At 34.3% G+C, this 18,355-nt stretch overlaps 2 protein-coding genes across 2 annotated transcripts; one reads left to right on the top strand and one right to left on the bottom strand.

Moving 5' to 3' along the window:
* Positions 1 to 1,999: 1,999 nt before the first annotated feature.
* On the bottom strand, positions 2,000 to 5,669 carry LOC126770881 (uncharacterized). The gene is made up of 9 exons (XM_050490490.1): positions 5,658 to 5,669; positions 5,321 to 5,461; positions 5,154 to 5,225; positions 4,979 to 5,059; positions 4,755 to 4,881; positions 4,008 to 4,194; positions 2,897 to 3,070; positions 2,379 to 2,451; positions 2,000 to 2,301 (listed from the first exon to the last, which is right to left on the bottom strand). The coding sequence occupies exons 1-9, from the start codon at positions 5,667 to 5,669 to the stop codon at positions 2,134 to 2,136; spliced, it is 1,035 nt and encodes a 344-aa protein (XP_050346447.1). The 3' UTR covers positions 2,000 to 2,133.
* A 967-nt stretch (positions 5,670 to 6,636) lies between these two features.
* Positions 6,637 to 17,143, top strand: LOC126770708 (protein shuttle craft-like). Its single transcript, XM_050490223.1, has 17 exons — positions 6,637 to 6,777; positions 6,883 to 8,297; positions 8,383 to 8,559; positions 9,030 to 9,249; positions 9,423 to 9,586; positions 10,858 to 11,062; positions 11,386 to 11,510; positions 11,904 to 12,031; positions 12,897 to 13,050; positions 13,366 to 13,562; positions 13,821 to 13,945; positions 14,233 to 14,418; positions 15,042 to 15,131; positions 15,439 to 15,637; positions 15,771 to 15,923; positions 16,144 to 16,292; positions 16,492 to 17,143. Exons 2-17 carry the CDS (start codon positions 7,022 to 7,024, stop codon positions 16,598 to 16,600), a joined length of 3,657 nt encoding a protein of 1,218 aa, XP_050346180.1. The 5' UTR covers positions 6,637 to 6,777; positions 6,883 to 7,021; the 3' UTR covers positions 16,601 to 17,143.
* The last annotated feature ends 1,212 nt before the right edge of the window (positions 17,144 to 18,355 follow it).

Here is an 18,355-nt window from a genome sequence, read left to right as displayed (position 1 = left end):
TTTTGTTTTTGTACTTTATTAAGTCTTAGAATAATTTGTTGTTTTAATACTGTTTACCATAACCACTTATAATTATTCGATGTTTGACATCAGTTTATTGTTATTATAATGTAACCGTATCATATCAGAAAATAGTTCTTATCAATGCAATTATAGTAATCGGCGTAAAATAATTAACTCTTTTTTAATTATATCAGTGTAACAGCCAGCGATCAGTCTGTCCGCATGAGTGCTTCCATGTTTTTAAGAAGTGAATGAATTTGCTAATTTAGACGATTTTTACGACTTTTCCATGCGAATATAGCGAGGGCGTGGGGCTTTTCGGATTGACAATATTTCTAGCTCTAGCTACATGTGTAGCTTAGGATCTGTGTTAGCTTAGAGCTGGTCAACAGTAACGCGATGTGTAGGATGACGCTGCAGTTAGTTCAATACTATAATCATGGATTATTTGTCTACTCAACCATTAAAAATAAATTTGTTTAAATTATTTTCATATAACATTTAAAATAATAATAAATTTCATTATTTCTATTAACGAATTATATTTTGATATGACAATTCTAGTTTTAAGACAATACGTTTCTACGATTAAAACAAAAAATTGTTTTAGTTTCATTTCATTCGTATATATTTTTGTAACCTGAAGTACTGGCGATATCGAGATAGACAGAGCTAAGTAGCGACCAAACAAGACGTGACACATCATATCACATATCAGTGTTAAATATAAATCGTCTTAACTGAAATAGGTTGTCATCTACAGTAGAATTATCGTCCTCAGTCCATTGCATAAATTCAAATGCTTAAAATGTCATCAACTTAGGGCTTTGGCGCACAAACCTTAATATATTAATAGATTGTAAGCGCTAATATAACCCATGGTAAGATTTGGTCATAATCATATATAACATTTTTCGTAGATTTTTCATATAAGCCCATGTATTGTGTCAAGTATACTTGTATTTATGACGTGAGTGTGTTCTTCGTGCTTTCTTCTTTAGTAGTGTTTCAGTATTTCAGTATTTTCTATTAGAATTATTCATTCTTTCGATTCTTCGTTTCTTTCACCAATTACCTCATCTACGATTATATTAATTAAAATATATTTAAATCTATTTACTCTGTCTGTAATATTTTGGTTGTATCAAGAGCATTTATATTTTATGTGCGGCTACCATAATCTTAATCTCGTTCCTTCATGACAATATAAATTAGAAAAAAATTCTATCAATCTTTACATCACATTGCATATTCAATTAATTTTAACGAATATTTCCTATCCTTTCCTGAAATCTTTCATCTATACTTTCGTCTTGAAATGTATTAACCATATTATAATTATGCCATTATATATTGATGTGAAACATGATAGTTAAGGAATCGTGTTAGACAATACAATATTTGATATTTAATAAAATTTGATTGTGTTTTATATAAATATGTCTTTTATTTACAGAAACCCACAATATTCGGTTATAAGACAAACTCGTGACAAATGAATTTAGTCGTTTATTGATAAATAATTTAGCAACACACATATATCTTATAGCTTTGTGCAAGCTCGTCTGGGTAGGTACCACCCACTCATCAGATATTCCACCGCAAAATAGCAGTACTTGTTGTGTTCCGGTTTGAAGGGTGAGTGTGAGCCAGTGTAATTACAGGCACAAGGGACATAACATCTTAGTTCCCAAGGTTGGTGGCGCATTGGTGATGTAAGCGATGGTTAACATTTCTTACAATGCCAATGTCTACGGGCGTTGGTGACCACTTACCATCAGGTGGCCCATATGCTCGTCCACCTTCCTCTTTATAAAAATATATGTATATTAAACAATTCTTATTGTAATAATAATTATATTGAGTGGTTGTTGTGTTTGTGTTACGATCTTAAAAATAATGACCCTGAAATGCCGTGTCATTAAATAATTCATCTAATTGTAATTTATGTTCAATATTATTTACGCAATGACTATACCCGATCTGAAGTGTAAATATACGTGAACTGCGTAGACGAAGATATATAATATATTAAGATAGACCTTAAATAAAATGCGAATGATAAATTTGATGACAAATTAAAAATAATATAACCTTCAAGATATTAATAAATGTACTTTCATTAACCATTTATTCTCTAACTGTTATTTTTAAACTGGCAAGTGTGGATGACTCATATTTCAAATCAGCTAAACCTTTTTTGACTATTTCGTTCACTCTTGCTGCTCTGAGTTGTCGTCTGTTTTCCATTAATTCCTTTTCAGCCACAGCTAAGTTTTCAGCGTTGTTTAAAAGTACCTGATTAACAAAACGTTTAAAAGCATAATTAAAACTATCCAAATGATAATATTAAGATAAGTAAATTTATTATTTACCTGATGTATAGAATTGACTAATTGGACTAAAGCCTCCTTAAACTGTAAAAATGCCTCTGTTGCTCTTTGATATCTGAAACAAAGTTTTTTTTTGTAAATGAATATCTAAAACATACTTATGAGACAAAAGTTAATTCGATGCATTAATCTACAGCAGTGGTAACATTAGCGTTCCGTGGTTCAAATTGTGACTATTGCATGCAATTAAAACCTGTTTATTTTATTTTTTTTCTAATTAGCAAATTCATAAAATGAAATTAAAACAATTTATTTTATAAAGTAACACTTCGAAGTATAGGTAGTTACTAGCGTCTGCAATTGACCCTTTGTTTTGTTTCTTCTTTTCCATGATCGACATCATTGATATATTAATTTTGCGAACGATCTCCTTTTTCTCTTACGTCTTTAAATTGCAGTAGTGAGTAGAATAAAGTCACGTCATCTAAAGGTTAAATTCGTAAGAGCAAACTAACAGTAATTTTGCAAATTAAATCAACACAAACTTAACTAGAACATACTTAAAGTCATGCATTGCGTCCGTAAAAGCGTAATCCAAGGCGAGTCTGAGCGCGCGTGCGGCGCGCGGCGCAGCTGTGGCGACCAGTACGCGGCGCGCGCCGCGCTCCCCGCAGCGAGCGTGCACGAGCAGTCTGCATGTGTCCGAACATGCGCGTGTGCGTTCCCATCCGCTTCTAATGCAAACATTAGTAAACAAAGTCTATGAAACAAGTGTATTTTTTTAGTGTTTATTTTAAACTTAATATTACCTTGTCTTAGATGTTAACATACTTATGAAATTGACATTAAGAAGATTATAATTATTATGTAATCTTTCACGACATTGTATTGCAGATTATAAAATACACAGTGTATGCATGCAATTTAAAAATTTCATAACGTAGGCTAACAATCTTGCAATAAAAAAATAATTAATATAAAATTTAATAAAAGACATGTTACCAATAAAATGATTGTTGGTCGTTTATTAACATTTATTATCATTCATTCCACTGCTTAACATCAATAATTTGTTTTGCTGTACTGGTTTTAAGGGTGAGTGAGACGGTATTTCCTTGTCTCAACTAGGAAATTAGCATTTTGATCCCAGTATTGGTGTAATGCCAGTATCTCTTGGTAAAAGTACAAGCTTACCATTAGGTGCCCCATTTATTCAGTTACCTAGGTAGGTAAAATATTTTTTTTAAAAAGTTTTTACTTTTAAAAGTTATTATTTTTAATACCAAAACGAAAAACTAAGATTAATGTAAAAAATGCTAATACATAAGTAAAAAATAAATATTATAAAATCCTATGAAGTTTTTAATAATTTGTTGGACCTTCCAGATCCAAGTAACGTATTAGCGATAACTCTAAATCAGATTAGCATTTACGAACTAATTATGATTAATAGTGCCATAAAAACCATTAGGCACTGCTTGTGCCACCATGATAACACTGCATTGTCAATTGACAGCGCTTTGAATTTAAAAAAGGTAGGCATTATATTATTTTGCTGCTCTTAAGTTTCGAAAATAGCACTCTTCTGCAGAACATTAGTTGAAAGCAGATTGCCGTAAAACTGTACTGTCATCAGTAAGAACATCTTTTTTCAATTAATAAAATTCTTACTTGCCCACTGTTGTTAGTTTCCAAGCTGGCAATGCATCATCTAGCAGCCTCAGCGCTGTATGAGCACTTTCAGCAGATGCTCGTAAGCGAGCACTGACCGAAGCGAGCGCATCGCGAAACGCGAGCGCACGCTCGCAAGCAACTTCCAACGAAATTCCTGGACGTTGGTTTTCGCTCCATATGCAACCTTTTTTTATTGTATTTAATTATACCAAAAATAAACCGGAGTTTTATTTTTACAAGACTGTAACATATAGGTAACCAAAGTTTTGGTAAATTATGATGAGATTTTTTTTTATATTTTCAAATAATTATATTAATTGAAAATATAAAAAATTATATAATATAAAATATAAATAAATTTACTGGTGATAGGGCTTTGTGCAAGCTCGTCTGGGTAGGTACCACCCACTCATCAGATATTCTACCGCAAAACAGCAATATTTGATATTGTTGTGTTCCGGTTTGAAGGGTGAGTGAGCCAGTGTAATTACAGGCACAAGGGACATAAAATCTTAGTTCCCAAGGTTGGTGGCGCATTGGCTATAAGCGATAGTTGACATTTCTTACAATGCCAATGTCTAAGGGCGTTTGGTGACCACTTACCATCAGGTGGCCCATATGCTCGTCCACCTTCCTATTCTATAAAAAAAAAATTAAATAAAAAGAAAGATAATACACAATTAATATATTTTAAGTAATTATTGTATTAAAATAATAAAAATTAATAAATGAAATAATATTTACTCAACAATTGCTGCAGGTGTGTGTACATAGTACGTATACGCAACAATTGTGCATGCAGTGATCGTTTTTCACTTTGTAATTCCTTTTCTCGTAACCGAAGCCAATTTAATTCAAGCTTACGCATTTCCTGAAAATAATGAAGAAAAATATATATATTTACGAATTTATACGACATATAATATACAATTTTAAAGAATTATATAACATTATTAATTTGTTTTTACCTTTCTATTAACGTTAGCCACAAAATCTTCATTTTCTGACGCTAACATTGGACGTCTGTACAGATCTAAATTGACGAACATCTAAAACAAATATTTTATGTGACAATACTAGAGCTGTATCAATTTAAAAAATACAAAACCTTGACACTCAACCAAACACATTACGAAAGCTTACCTGATGCATAGTTTTGGCATAACTTTCTGCGTTAGCCACTGGACTCGTTATTTCTTCAAACTCTTTAATTTCCTAAAATATTGACAGTAAAACAATTGTTATATATTCATACATCACAAAATTTAAAACTTTAAATTTATATTTATTAATATATGTTAAGCTTTGACCTGTTGTATACTTTGAAGTTCTGCAGACACAACCGCAAGTCTTTGAGCTGGATGGTGTTTTTCACTACTAGATATATCTTGGTCTAGTCTTACAAGAGCGGTCAGTACAGTCTCCTTGCCAGTGTCATCCTGCCATAAAATCTGTGACTATCAACAACCGTTAGTGACAAAAATAAATTTCTTAAATATTTTTTATGTTCATTCGCTAACTATTTAAATAATATTTGTCTTATTTTATAGTTATCAGGGATATGCATTTATAATGCAAGAAATGTTATTCTCCCTATATTATGTACCCACTTACTAGAACATATTTAAAATATAGGTAGGTACTCACAGTAGTAGGCATGGTTGTTACATCTACGCGTTGCGAGCTTGCTATACAGCCCATTCCATTACAACTAATGAGCACTGTGACTTAAACTCACATATGAACAAACGTGTGATATATATATCTACTATTAATTTTCATATTCCTAATGAAATAAAGTGTGTCAAGGATACTATGAAACCTGCGATTCTGCGCGTAAAATGAAGATAGCCCTGAACGAAGGCTAAACAATAAGGGCTGAACGCAGAGTGGTACATGACTAGTCTAAAATACAAGGAGGTACGAATGCTTAAAACTTTAATTAAATACAAAACCTCTTCTATTCGCAACTTCGATTAAAATTCGAAATAAAACAATTTAATAAACGAATACCGTTCGTAATTTTCATACTAAACACAATGAATTAGTAAAATGTAAACATAAAAATATGCGATACATATAATTTCACAGTTTTGTCCTATCCGGAGCTTATAACATTGATGAACGTAGAAATAATTAGTCTTTAGCACGAATATCGTTAAAAAAATGGTATTATGCATTATACTTTTTCATGTGGAAGTTGTTTTAATTTATTCTATAAGATAAAAAATTAATAAAGTGAAGCGACACAAGTTAGAATTTTAATTTATCATAAACGAACTTTAACAAAACATTATAATTATACAAATCAAAAACATAAAAATATAATATTTTTAATATATTATTTATATTTTTTTTTGTCACACATCTTGATCAATCTAATGATAAGTCCATGCGAAAGAAGTCGCAAAACGTCTTACTTAATAATAAAATAAGTTTACAGTATACGTTTTGCAAATCTCTACTGTTTTGGTCACAGATATTAATTAATAAAAGCTATTATATTTCGCATCTTTAACAATGTTATCAAATAACATGGCTTAGTATATTTTATGCGTTGATAGGAATCGCTTCGTAGAAATCTAATGTCAAGTATATTGTCAACGTTGACTTTCCCCTCCCTGCCCCCAATTTAATAGAATCCGACTCATCTTGTCACATCGTCTAAAAGTTATTATATTTTTGACTTGCTAAATTATTTTAGTTTATTTTTTGATTTATTTATTATTGTTTATATGTAGTCAAGTGGCATTCGAAAGGATAACTGGTAAGTGAACTCAATTCATTGAATATCTTTATAAGTGCCACATGTCGATTTAATGATCTCAAATTCAGACCTACAATAACGTATCTCATTTAAAATTAATTTCAGAGTACAGAGACACATTTCGACGAGACCTCAGGCCTCGGCCTTTGGCCAAAAACACTAAAAATATTGGAATATTCATCTAAAAAGATCATACCCAAGCTAAATTGACATATTTCATAATTTTTTATTTTGTTTAGTAATAATGTCTCAGTGGAATAATTCTTATTCTTATAACCAGTACCAAGCACCTAATAATTGGAACAACGATTATAATAGCCAGTATCAAGCTTATTATCCAAATCCGAATAGGCAATATGACCCCAGTAATCAATATGTTAGTTTTGATGAATTTCTATCTCAAATGCAAATTTCAAATCCACCACCTGCGAATCCCGCTAACTACAATAATATACAATATCAAAACTATCCAAATGCTCAATATAACAATATACCCAGTTATCAAAATGGTACCACACCTCAAAGCTCCCAGGCAGAATATGCCTATGGATCAAACACTGCCAATTTTCCTAATAATGAGGAAACTTATCAACCAAACATGCATAATCAATATAACCCGGTGACCTCAGATAAAAATAATTACACAAATGAAGTGGTTTTTAAATCAAAGCTAACACCAACTGCTACTGAATTTGTGCCCAAAAGTTCCAAATCGAAATCTCCGAGCAGTCCACACAATGAGAACAATGAGTCCTCACAAGAAGCAAGTTCATCGAGTGGTGCATTAAGTAAACCATCCAGTAATTATTCAAAACCATCTTGTTCCACCAATTGGAGAGAAAAACCCCATAGCTCTCAACAAAGTACCTCATATAGTAATGACACAACGAGTCAGATGCAAAAATTTTCTAAAAATCAAGATTTAAATCGAACCAATAAAGGTGAGTCAAAAATTCGTAATCAAGACTGTTATAATAGCCACCCCGAGTCTTTAGATCAAAGCTCTACTAAAATGCATAAAGACTCATCAAACCGTCCCAATGAACTAAACAATCGGAACCGCAAATCCAAAAATCGTTCTACTAATAATAATCAAACCCAAGACACTAACTACCGTAATCAAGATTTTAATCATCAAGATTCTAATAATCATAGAACAAACAATCGTAACAGCGATTTCAACAGCTTTAATCATGAGACAAATGCTCATGATGATGTTAGCATGCAAAATGAAGGGGGCCAATCAAAATCCAACCCTAAGGCTAAGAATAAAGAGTCTGATGTAGGTCGAACTTTTTACAACAGTACACTGCCTAAAGAAAGTCAAGATGTTAGAAATGGTAGAAATGAGGGATCACGAAATCGCAAATGGGCAGGCACTCAGCGGTTAAGAGCTGTGGAACGCAATAGTACTGAGGATGAACAATATGCCAATACATATGCATATCATAGGGAAGAAAAAGTGAAAGACAATGTGTCAAGTCCAATGAGAGGAAAAAAGCCTTTTACAAATGCAGGAGGTATCAATAATTATTTTTTAAATGAAATAAATGAGTACTTGTGTAGATTATGTGTGTAAAACTTTTTACATATTGCATATTTCAGCAAATACAGAAATGACCCAGCGCGAACGTCTTAGTGAACAATTAGATAAAGGAACGCTTGAATGTCTAGTGTGTTGTGAAAGAGTGAAACAAACTGATGTTGTTTGGTACTGCAGCAACTGCTACCATGTACTGCACCTCCGCTGTATAAGGAAGTGGGCCATAAGCAGTTTGGTTGGTAAGTTATTGGCATATATTTTCTATTGTTTTTGATATATTTTAAATGTATTATCTTCATAGAAAATAAACTCAATCATTTTATAACTCATATTTTATTTATAAAATAACATTTTATATTATATGAAAGTATTATTGAATCCTTTTCTAAAATTGTTATATAATATTGTTTAAACGTTTTTTAGTATGAAAAACTTTAAAGAATTATTACTTTTTTGTTATCATTTAAAAAGAAAATAGAATATGAAGAAAATCTGTGCTCCCTTACCTAATATGCTAACCTTACCTGTCCCTTTTTGTACCTTTTACAAAGTGTATGCAAAATTTTATTAAGATTGGTGTTAAAGTAGTTAAGATGAATAAATGTAACAAATAAATAAGAAACTCACTTTGACATTTAAAATATGAGTTAGGATGGGACAAAATTGAATTCAACATTTTACTACTACATACTTCCATTATCTCTTGCAGAAGGCAAATGGCGCTGTCCAGCTTGCCAGAATACAAATCAAGTCATACCGGTTGAATATAGATGTATGTGTGGAGCAGTACGCAACCCAGAATATCAGAGAGGCTCAAGTGGAGCTCACACTTGTGGAAAATCGTGTAAGCGGCCAAGGAACTGCCCACATCCTTGTACATTGCTTTGTCATCCTGGCCCTTGCCCACCATGTCAAGCAACTATTAAGAAGTAAGTTACAAGCCATGTAAATACATTAAAATATTTGTCTTATTTTGTCACTTTGTTCTAATTTATATACATCACTGTGTATTATACTTTCTTATATTAAGTCCAAAATATTAATAAGATATTCATTTTTATTCATTATTTTTTTTATTCTTAATGTAAATATGCTAATACAGGAAATGCGGCTGTGGCACAGAGACACGCTCGATACTTTGCAGCAGCAAATTGGCACAAGTTTGCGGTCGTCAATGTAATCGCAAACTCGAGTGTGGGGTGCACTCGTGCACAAAAGACTGCCATGAAGGTCCTTGCGATGCTTGTGAAGAAATTGTTACCCAAGGTGAATTAAATGTTATTTATATTATGCATTATATGTATTAAAAATAACTTGAACATTAAAATATCGGCGGGTATTTATCCCGATGGTAAGTGGTCACCTCGCCCATAGATATTGGCGCTGTAATAAATATTGACTATTTCATATATCACCAATACACCACCAATCTTGGTAACTAAGATGTTATATCCCTTGTGCCTATAGTAACATTGGCTCACTCACCCTTCCAACCGGAACGCAAAAATAATAAGTATTGCTGTTTAGCGGTATAATATGTGCCTAGTGGGATGAACCTAAAAAAAAAAAACCTCAAAAAAGGGAGAGGAGGTCTTTAGCCCAGCAGTGGGACATTCACAGGCTGTTACTGTAACTGGGATGAACCTACACAGACATACTTACACAAAGCCCAAGTAAAACATACGGCAGAAACATCTGACATGCGCAGGTTTCCTTAAGGAGTTTTACTTTACTGCATACACAAGATAAATTTTAAATACAAATAAAGTAATTAAACATTCAGCGAGGTTTTGAACCCACAAAATATAGAAAGATTTATTTTCTAGTCAATTTGTCACATCTAATTTCTGTGCTTGCTATTTTGCCCTCGTTTCTCTTATTTGTTATATGTAAAATAAAATTTTATATAAAAAAAATATGTAAAATTAAATTAAATAAATAGCTGAAGACTCTTTTTTTTTTATAGAATAGGAAGGTGGACGAGCATATGGGCCACCTGATGGTAAGTGGTCACCAAACGCCCTTAGACATTGGCATTGTAAGAAATGTCAACCATCGCTTATAGCCAATGCGCCACCAACCTTGGGAACTAAGATGTTATGTCCCTTGTGCCTGTAATTACACTGGCTCACTCACCCTTCAAACCGGAACACAACAATATCAAGTATTGCTGTTTTGCGGTAGAATATCTGATGAGTGGGTGGTACCTACCCAGACGGGCTTGCACAAAGCCCTACCACCAGTAAAGAGCTAAGTGGTGTGCCATTTTACTATATGTCCAGCAGTGGATGGAAAAGTATGATGATGAAGACGATATTATTCAAATAATGAATATGACAAAAGGTTGCTTTAAACCTAAGTTGTTCTGGCACATTATTTTAGGGTAAAACATATTATGATGCATGTGATCAACTATCCTGAAATAAAAAACTTCTAGAGATAGGTGTACATTCATACTATTGTGTGGTAAATGCTTAAAAAAAACACAAAGAAATAATATGAATCATCAATATACAACCAAAGTTGATCGTTTGCAGTGTGCCACTGCCCCGCGGCAAAGTCTCGCTCCGTGCCGTGCACGGCGCAGTCCGGCGCGTGCGCGACGTGGTCGTGCGCGGCGCCGTGCGGGCGCGTGCTGGCGTGCGGCGCGCACGTGTGTCGCGCGCCGTGCCACGCGGCGCCCTGCCCGCCCTGCCCGCTGCTCCCCGACAACGTGCCCACCTGCCCTTGCGGCAACACCAGGTGAGTTACACGACGACTGACTAACCGTTATTCATGTGTTCCGAAAATTGCGCAAAGGATTTATGAAACTAAATGAAATTTTGAATCTGCACAGACACATATGTGTACAAGATCAAAGTTCATTTGACTAAATCATTTTGGTTAAATAAAAGAAACTTTTTAGTATTACTTTATTTCTAGTATGTTCTATATTAGATCATTATTTTCTATAATAATAGTATGCTTGTCTTGGTAATATATAACTTATTCAATATCTTATAATATAAATATGGCATTGGTACGAAACAAAATAATACTCAAAAGTAATTGTCCTCTTATTTCAGAATAGGCAAAGATCAGCGTAAATCTTGTACAGACCCAATACCACTTTGTAGTAATATTTGTGCCAAGCCCCTGCCCTGTGGTCCTGCTGGAGATAAACATTTCTGCAAAGAGTGTTGCCATGAAGGTAAATAAATAATTTAAAACTAACCTATTTTGAGCCGAGTTGGCTTAGTGGTTAGAACGCGTGAATCTTAACCGATCATCATGGGTTCAAACCCGAGCAATCACCACTGAATTTTCATGTCCTTAATTTTTTTTTAAAAGTGCTAATACTGCTAAAGTACTACTTCATACGAAAGTGAGCAAGAATTAAAAAATGCCATGAATTTGTTAAATTACATACACAATTAGGATATATATATTATATATTTTTCTCTTACTTAGGAAGGACTCTTTTTTATCAACATTAAACATAACAATAAGTATTCAATAATGTACATTCCATAATTCTTTTGACGGTCTCAGTGATTAAATTAATAAATAAAAAATGTTTAATTAATATATAAAATCTATTCAGGTAATTGTCGCGTCTGCCCTGACACCACGCCGGTGCAATGTCGCTGCGGTCACTCCAACCGGGAAGTCCCCTGCGCAGACCTGTCGCAGATGGTTAATAATGTGATGTGCCAGAGAAAGTGCAATAAGGTAAATGAAATATGTTATGTGTCATTTATTACTTACAATGCATACTTTTTATTGACTGCCTCAGAGTGACGTTCCATCGGATTTTGAAAGTTAGGAAATCTGTGCTTTTGTGTTTGCGCAAACATTTGTGCACTATAATATTAACTGCACAGTTGCCTAATGTCTCTTGAGATTGGACTCCGTGGGCGAAATCCGCCCGGTGCCGATAATTATAATTTATTATTTTAATTTTATGTTATTAAAAAAATTGAATATGCATCTAGCTAAAAAATTAGTTCAATTTTCAAACTTTCAGATTGACCTGCAGATGATATTACATTAAATTATTTCTTTTTTAGAAAGTAATGAATTTATAATAATCTATTTATTTTTTTAGAGCCGAGATGGCCTAGTGGTAAGAACGCGTGAATCCTAACCGGCGATCGTGGGTTCGAACCCGGGCAAGCACCACTGAATTTTCATGTGCTTAATTTGCGATTATAATTCATCTCGTGCTTTACGGTGAAGGAAAACATCGTGAGGAAACCTGCATGTGTCTAATTTCACTGAAATTCTGCCACATGTGTATTCCACCAACCCGCATTGGAGCAGCGTGGTGGAATAAGCTCCAAACCTTCTCCTCAAAAAGAGGAGAGGAGGCCTTTAGCCCAGCAGTGGGACATTCACAGGCTGTTACTTTTACTTTTACTTTTATTTATTTTATAAAATAAGATTATTAAAATAAAAAAATACAATTATAAGTATTATATTCCAAATTTTTACCATATATATTGTTTTTATAAGTCTTGTATAAAGTATGTAATAGTGATAATGTAGTCATTAATCTCAAATAGTCTCTCAAAGCTTAATTGAATGGCCTGTACAGAAGCTGTCGTGCGGGCGCCACCGCTGCCGCACGGTGTGCTGCGACGCGCAGACGCATCGGTGTGCCGTAGCTTGCGCGCGCACGCTGCCCTGTCAGCTGCACCGCTGCGAGGAGTTCTGTCACACCGGACACTGTCCGCCATGTCCTAGAGTCAGTAAGTATAGAAAACATAGCTAAATCAATAAAAAATGACACTGATTATCTAAGGATTCATGTACAGATAAATAAATTCATTTTCCAAGCTTGTGTGCAGTTACTTTATCACAATTACATAAAATAAAATGTCTTCAGTCTTTATACAGATAAAGAAAATCTGTCAATATTTTTACATATGTATTTCTCTTATCACATGTACAATTTTTGACTAAAAAACAAATAATTATATAATAAATAATATCAGATTACTTGTGGTAACAGGTATTATTGAATAAGAAAACATGAACTTATCGATTTATCTCATTGAACCCAGGCTTCGAGGAGCTCCGCTGCGAGTGCGGGACGGAGGTGGTGCTGCCGCCCGTGCGCTGCGGCACGAAGCCGCCCGCCTGCAGCGCGCCGTGTCGCCGCGTCCGCCCCTGCGGACACCCGCCGCACCACTCGTGCCACTCGGGCGACTGTCCGCCCTGCGTCGTGCTCACCACCAAGATGTGCTACGGAAAGCACGAGGTGATTGAACAAATAAAATTATTTTATATAGATTGTTGATTTTTGAATATAAACTCCTGTTCTTTAATTCAATCTAATCATTTATGTGATTGTTATATTCAATTATGGTTACCATCATTTCAAATATCGTGATATATTAGACGTAATCTACTGTCACCCTTCAGCAGGTAATCAACAAAAAAAATTAAGTTACTTTTGCGTTAATTTTGAATTTAAGCATAATAAATGATTGCTACAAAATGTAAAATTTGTCACCAGGAACGCAAAACCATTCCTTGTTCACAAGAGGAATTTTCGTGCGGTCTGCCATGTGGCAAGCCCCTACCATGTGGAAAGCACACATGCATAAAAACTTGCCACAAAGGTTCCTGCGATACTGGCAAGTGAGTATTTATTACATTCATCCATTTACTATTTGATTACATTTACAATAATTGATAGGTTAAAAAATATATATATAGGTTATACTTTTACAAGTATAATTTTTATCGTTGGTAAGACTTTTTGCAAGCAAAAACGTTTCATAGGTGGGTACTGTGATTGGATAGCATTCACTATTTATTACACCGCCAACAAATCCCCAATGCTAATGAGTATTGGCGAAGCTAACCACCTATCTTCATATTGCCCATTTGCTCGTCTACCTTTCTAATCTAAATACACGTACTAGATGCACGCAAGCGTGCACGGAGAAGCGTCCGAGTTGCGGTCACCCGTGCGCTGCGGCGTGCCACTCGGGCGGTGGCGGCGCGTGTCCTAGCGGGGCGCCGTGCAAGCGCCTCGTGTGCGCCACGTGTCCGTGCGGGCGCCGCAAGGCGGAGCGCACCTGCTGCGACAATGCCAGAGATTATGCCAAGTGGGTCCATATCTACGCATTGACTACATCAAGATAACATTTCAAAACTCTTCATAAATTTCAAATGCCTTTTTCTCTACCTTTATCTAGTATTATTTTTCTAGTATATAGTAGTATCAGAGTTATTTGACATATATTTACAAATTATGAGATAAATAATAATATTTTCTTATCAAATAACTGCTAACCGCTCATCTAAGACTAAACATCAATATTACTTACCCAAAACAGGGACTGTTTACACATAATATATTTTACTGGACATTACGAGAGGGGTCGATATCACAATAATATACTAATACTGGTGGTAGGGCTTTGTGCAAGCCCGTCTGGGTAGGTACCACCCACTCATCAGATATTCTACCGCAAAACAGCAATACTTGATATTGTTGTGTTCCGGTTTGAAGGGTGAGTGAGCCAGTGTAATTACAGGCACAAGGGACATAACATCTTAGTTCCCAAGGTTGGTGGCGCATTGGCTATGTAAGCGATGGTTGACATTTCTTACAATGCCAATGTCTAAGGGCGTTTGGTGACCGCTTACCATCAGGTGGCCCATACGCTCGTCCACCTTCCTGTTCTATAAAAAAAAAAAATAATAATAGTATTCATGTTTTGTTAAGGATGGTGAGCACTTTAGCAGCATCAAAAATGCAAGAGGGTGGTACTGTGGATTTGACTGAAGTTCAGCGTCCCAGTGCAATGCTTAAAACGTAAGTTATCGTTCTATAAATTATATCGAATAGTCATCGGTTCTTTATAAATCTGATGCTGGTTGGCTAGGTCCAGTTTTGTATTTAATGTTTATTATATTTTACTACTATGATGTGTATTGTATATACTCTGAGCAACTCCTTTAAACGAACGAGTCGATTTGACGGTAGGTCCTTCCTTGGAGACTTGTTACGTTCGATTTAAATAAACGAAATTAAGCTAGTATTAAAATTAAATAAAATGATAGTATATTGACCAAACAAAAATGAGAAAAAAAAAATATTAATTGTAATATTTCTCTCTCAGGCTAGAGTGTGACGAGGAGTGCTTCGTGGAGGCGCGCAGCCGCCGCCTGGCGCTGGCGTTGCAGCTGCGCAACCCTGACGTGTCGGCCAAGCTCGCGCCGCGCTACAGCGAGCACGTACGCACCACGGCTGCACGCGAGCCCGCCTTCGCGCAGCTCGTGCACGAACGACTCACTGACCTCGTGCAGCTAGCCAAGAAGGTAAACCGACGACGGTATTCTAGTCTCAAAAATTGACTTACTACACAAAAAACAAAAAATACAAACAATCTTTATACATAATCTATCAAAAGTACCTTAGACGTTGATGTACAAGTACTTATTTGCTTTACAGTCCAAACAGAAGACTCGTGCCCATTCATTCCCATCAATGAATAGACAGAAGCGACAGTTCATCCACGAGCTGTGCGAACACTTTGGCTGCGAGAGCGTCGCATATGACGCAGAACCTAACAGAAACGTTGTTGCCACAGCTGATAAAGAAAAGGTTGTTATTTCCTTAATTTCTTAAAAGTTTTTTTTGTACCTGTTACAGCAACAGCATATAATATAGTAAAAGTAAATGAGCATCACTTTCAGTTAATCGACAAATGATTTACCTAGAAAAATATTTGATAATTTCTTCTTCGAGTCCATGGTTGTCCCATATTGCCCATTTGCTCGTCTGCCTAATAAAATATTTGATAATTTGTTTTCTGTAACTCCAGTCCTGGCTACCGGCGATGAGCGTGCTGGAGGTGCTGGCTCGCGAGGCGGGCAAGCGCCGCGTGCCGGGCCCCGTCCTGCGCGCACCCGCGCACGCGCCCGCCGCGCCCGCGCCCCCCTCCGCGCACGCGCAAACCTCTGCCGCCTCCAAGTAAGTCTTCCTCTATCCATCAGTTATACTAATGGATACCACAAAATATTGGAAAGGACCACTGTTGATTGACTTGTATGATATGTGCATTTATTCTATGCGTAAAACCAAATAATTTTAATAAACATAACTAAAGAACGAATTGACATCACATGACGACCTGTGTCGTGCTGTAACTTAGTATAAAATATTTTGTCAGGTCATCAGGTGGCTGGGCGACGCTGACGTCGACGAACGCGTGGGCGGCTCGCAGCCAGCCCAAGCAGGCGCCTAAGATAGACTACTTTGACAACCCACCCGAAAACTGAACGATTAGCTCAATTCGGACCAGATGAGTGCATATGTCACCAATGTATATTTTATTATTTATTTAATTTTTCAAATTTTTTTATGAAATCGGTAGAAACTTGAACATATGTTTGTAATTAAACTATTTGGTCATTTTTAATCGTTGTTTGTTACATTTAAAGTGACAATAAAAACATAAGATAATATTTTAATTATAATACATATGTATGTGTTACAATATTTCAAATTAAAAAATGATGTTTATATTTAATGTATCTTAACTTAATAAAATACTTGAAATAAAACTTTAGGCGTAAATAATATAAATATGTATTATTTGCATGGTGACTTAGAATTTAACCGATTAATGTCATAATTAATGGATGCACTTGTCTGTGTCTACTTTTTTATAAGAAACTTACAAGTGATTTCTGCATCATAGGAAAAAAGGTGAATAAGGAAGTCATTCAAATAAAAAAATATAATACACCATAGTTATATAACACTTTTGTCATAATAACTGTTCAACGAATAGCACCACGGACACATACATAAGGCAATGCTGCCTTATGTATTACATAAGGCAATGCTGCCTTATGTATTATAATGAAATTTCAAACATTATATATAATATATATAATGTTATACAAAGCGAGAATGCTGTTTGAGATCACAAGTAAGAATTAGTAGAGTCAATTTTATATATTATTCATATTATAATAAAAAAAAATATACATGCATAGGATATGTGTGGGCTATGTGTTATTTGATGATTAATCGAAATTACTTACATATAAGAAAATTATAATCTTCACTTGCAAGCATATAAAGGACTTTTTTCCTAAAACGCATTATGTCATTCCTATATTTTTGTTAAATTATATTTTTTGCCTAATTTAGAGTTATGTTTTTTACATTTCTATTTAATTATTTCCTATTTTGTTTGAATTCCATAAAACTGTTTTTGCTAAATTACAAACTAATGTCAATGCTTAACACAAATGCTAGTTCAAATAAATACATGTTATGTGTTCAGCACAAGTAGAGTTAATAATGTACGGTTATTAGGTAATAAATATAATCATTTTATAAAAATAGTAAATAGGATAAGAAAGCTTAGCACTTCGTCAATTTGTGTTCGATGTAATAGATAAACAAATTTGGTTTATAATTATTTTATTTTTTTAATTTGACGCACTTTCGCTACACCATAATCTAGATTTTATGATTTTAGTAAGAATTTTTAATAAAAAATATCAACTTTCCGACGATTAAACGAATAAAATAATTGTATTTGAAGGGCCATCGACATCTTTTTATTACATTTTTTTTTATTATTATTGCAACAAAATTTTAAAACCACTTCCAACAATTTTGCCTAAAATTTTGCACACTTGGTACTCATATTTTTTTGTCATTTGTTATGTATTCATAAATACTATTTTTGGTCACCAGTATTTAAATACTAAATCAAACGAGAACATACCTCGTAACGGTAAAAATAACATCACATGAAATATGTTGTAACATTTGATGATTATATTTGAATTAAAATTAGAATCAAACAATATGGCGCCAATCTAATTTCGCCATACATAAATGTATGTTATGTTTTTTTTTCGTACAACAGTCATATAATTATAATATAATTTTATTTTGAAATGGCACGGCGAAATTATATGGATATGATATTCTTAAAATTGCTTTATTTTCCTTTTCAAGTGTTATTACCTAAATACATATATGGGAGAGGTTTTCTTATTATAATAATCATA

Source organism: Nymphalis io, chromosome 9 (genome assembly GCF_905147045.1).
Source record: "Nymphalis io chromosome 9, ilAglIoxx1.1, whole genome shotgun sequence".
NCBI classification, from domain to species: Eukaryota; Metazoa; Arthropoda; class Insecta; order Lepidoptera; family Nymphalidae; genus Nymphalis; species Nymphalis io.
This window is presented reverse-complemented; position numbering and strand designations above follow the sequence as displayed.

Coding starts and splice junctions, on each gene's coding strand:
- LOC126770708 (XM_050490223.1), top strand. CDS start 7,022: ATGTCTCAGTGGAATAATTCTTATTCTTATAACCAGTACCAAGCACCT. Junction 9,250..9,422: donor TGTCAAGCAACTATTAAGAA/GTAAGTTACAAG, acceptor ATGCTAATACAG/GAAATGCGGCTGTGGCACAG. Junction 16,293..16,491: donor CAAACCTCTGCCGCCTCCAA/GTAAGTCTTCCT, acceptor ATATTTTGTCAG/GTCATCAGGTGGCTGGGCGA.
- LOC126770881 (XM_050490490.1), bottom strand. Junction 3,071..4,007: donor AAACTAACAACAGTGGGCAA/GTAAGAATTTTA, acceptor TGTTTGCATTAG/AAGCGGATGGGAACGCACAC. Junction 2,452..2,896: donor GACGCAATGCATGACTTTAA/GTATGTTCTAGT, acceptor ACTTTGTTTCAG/ATATCAAAGAGCAACAGAGG.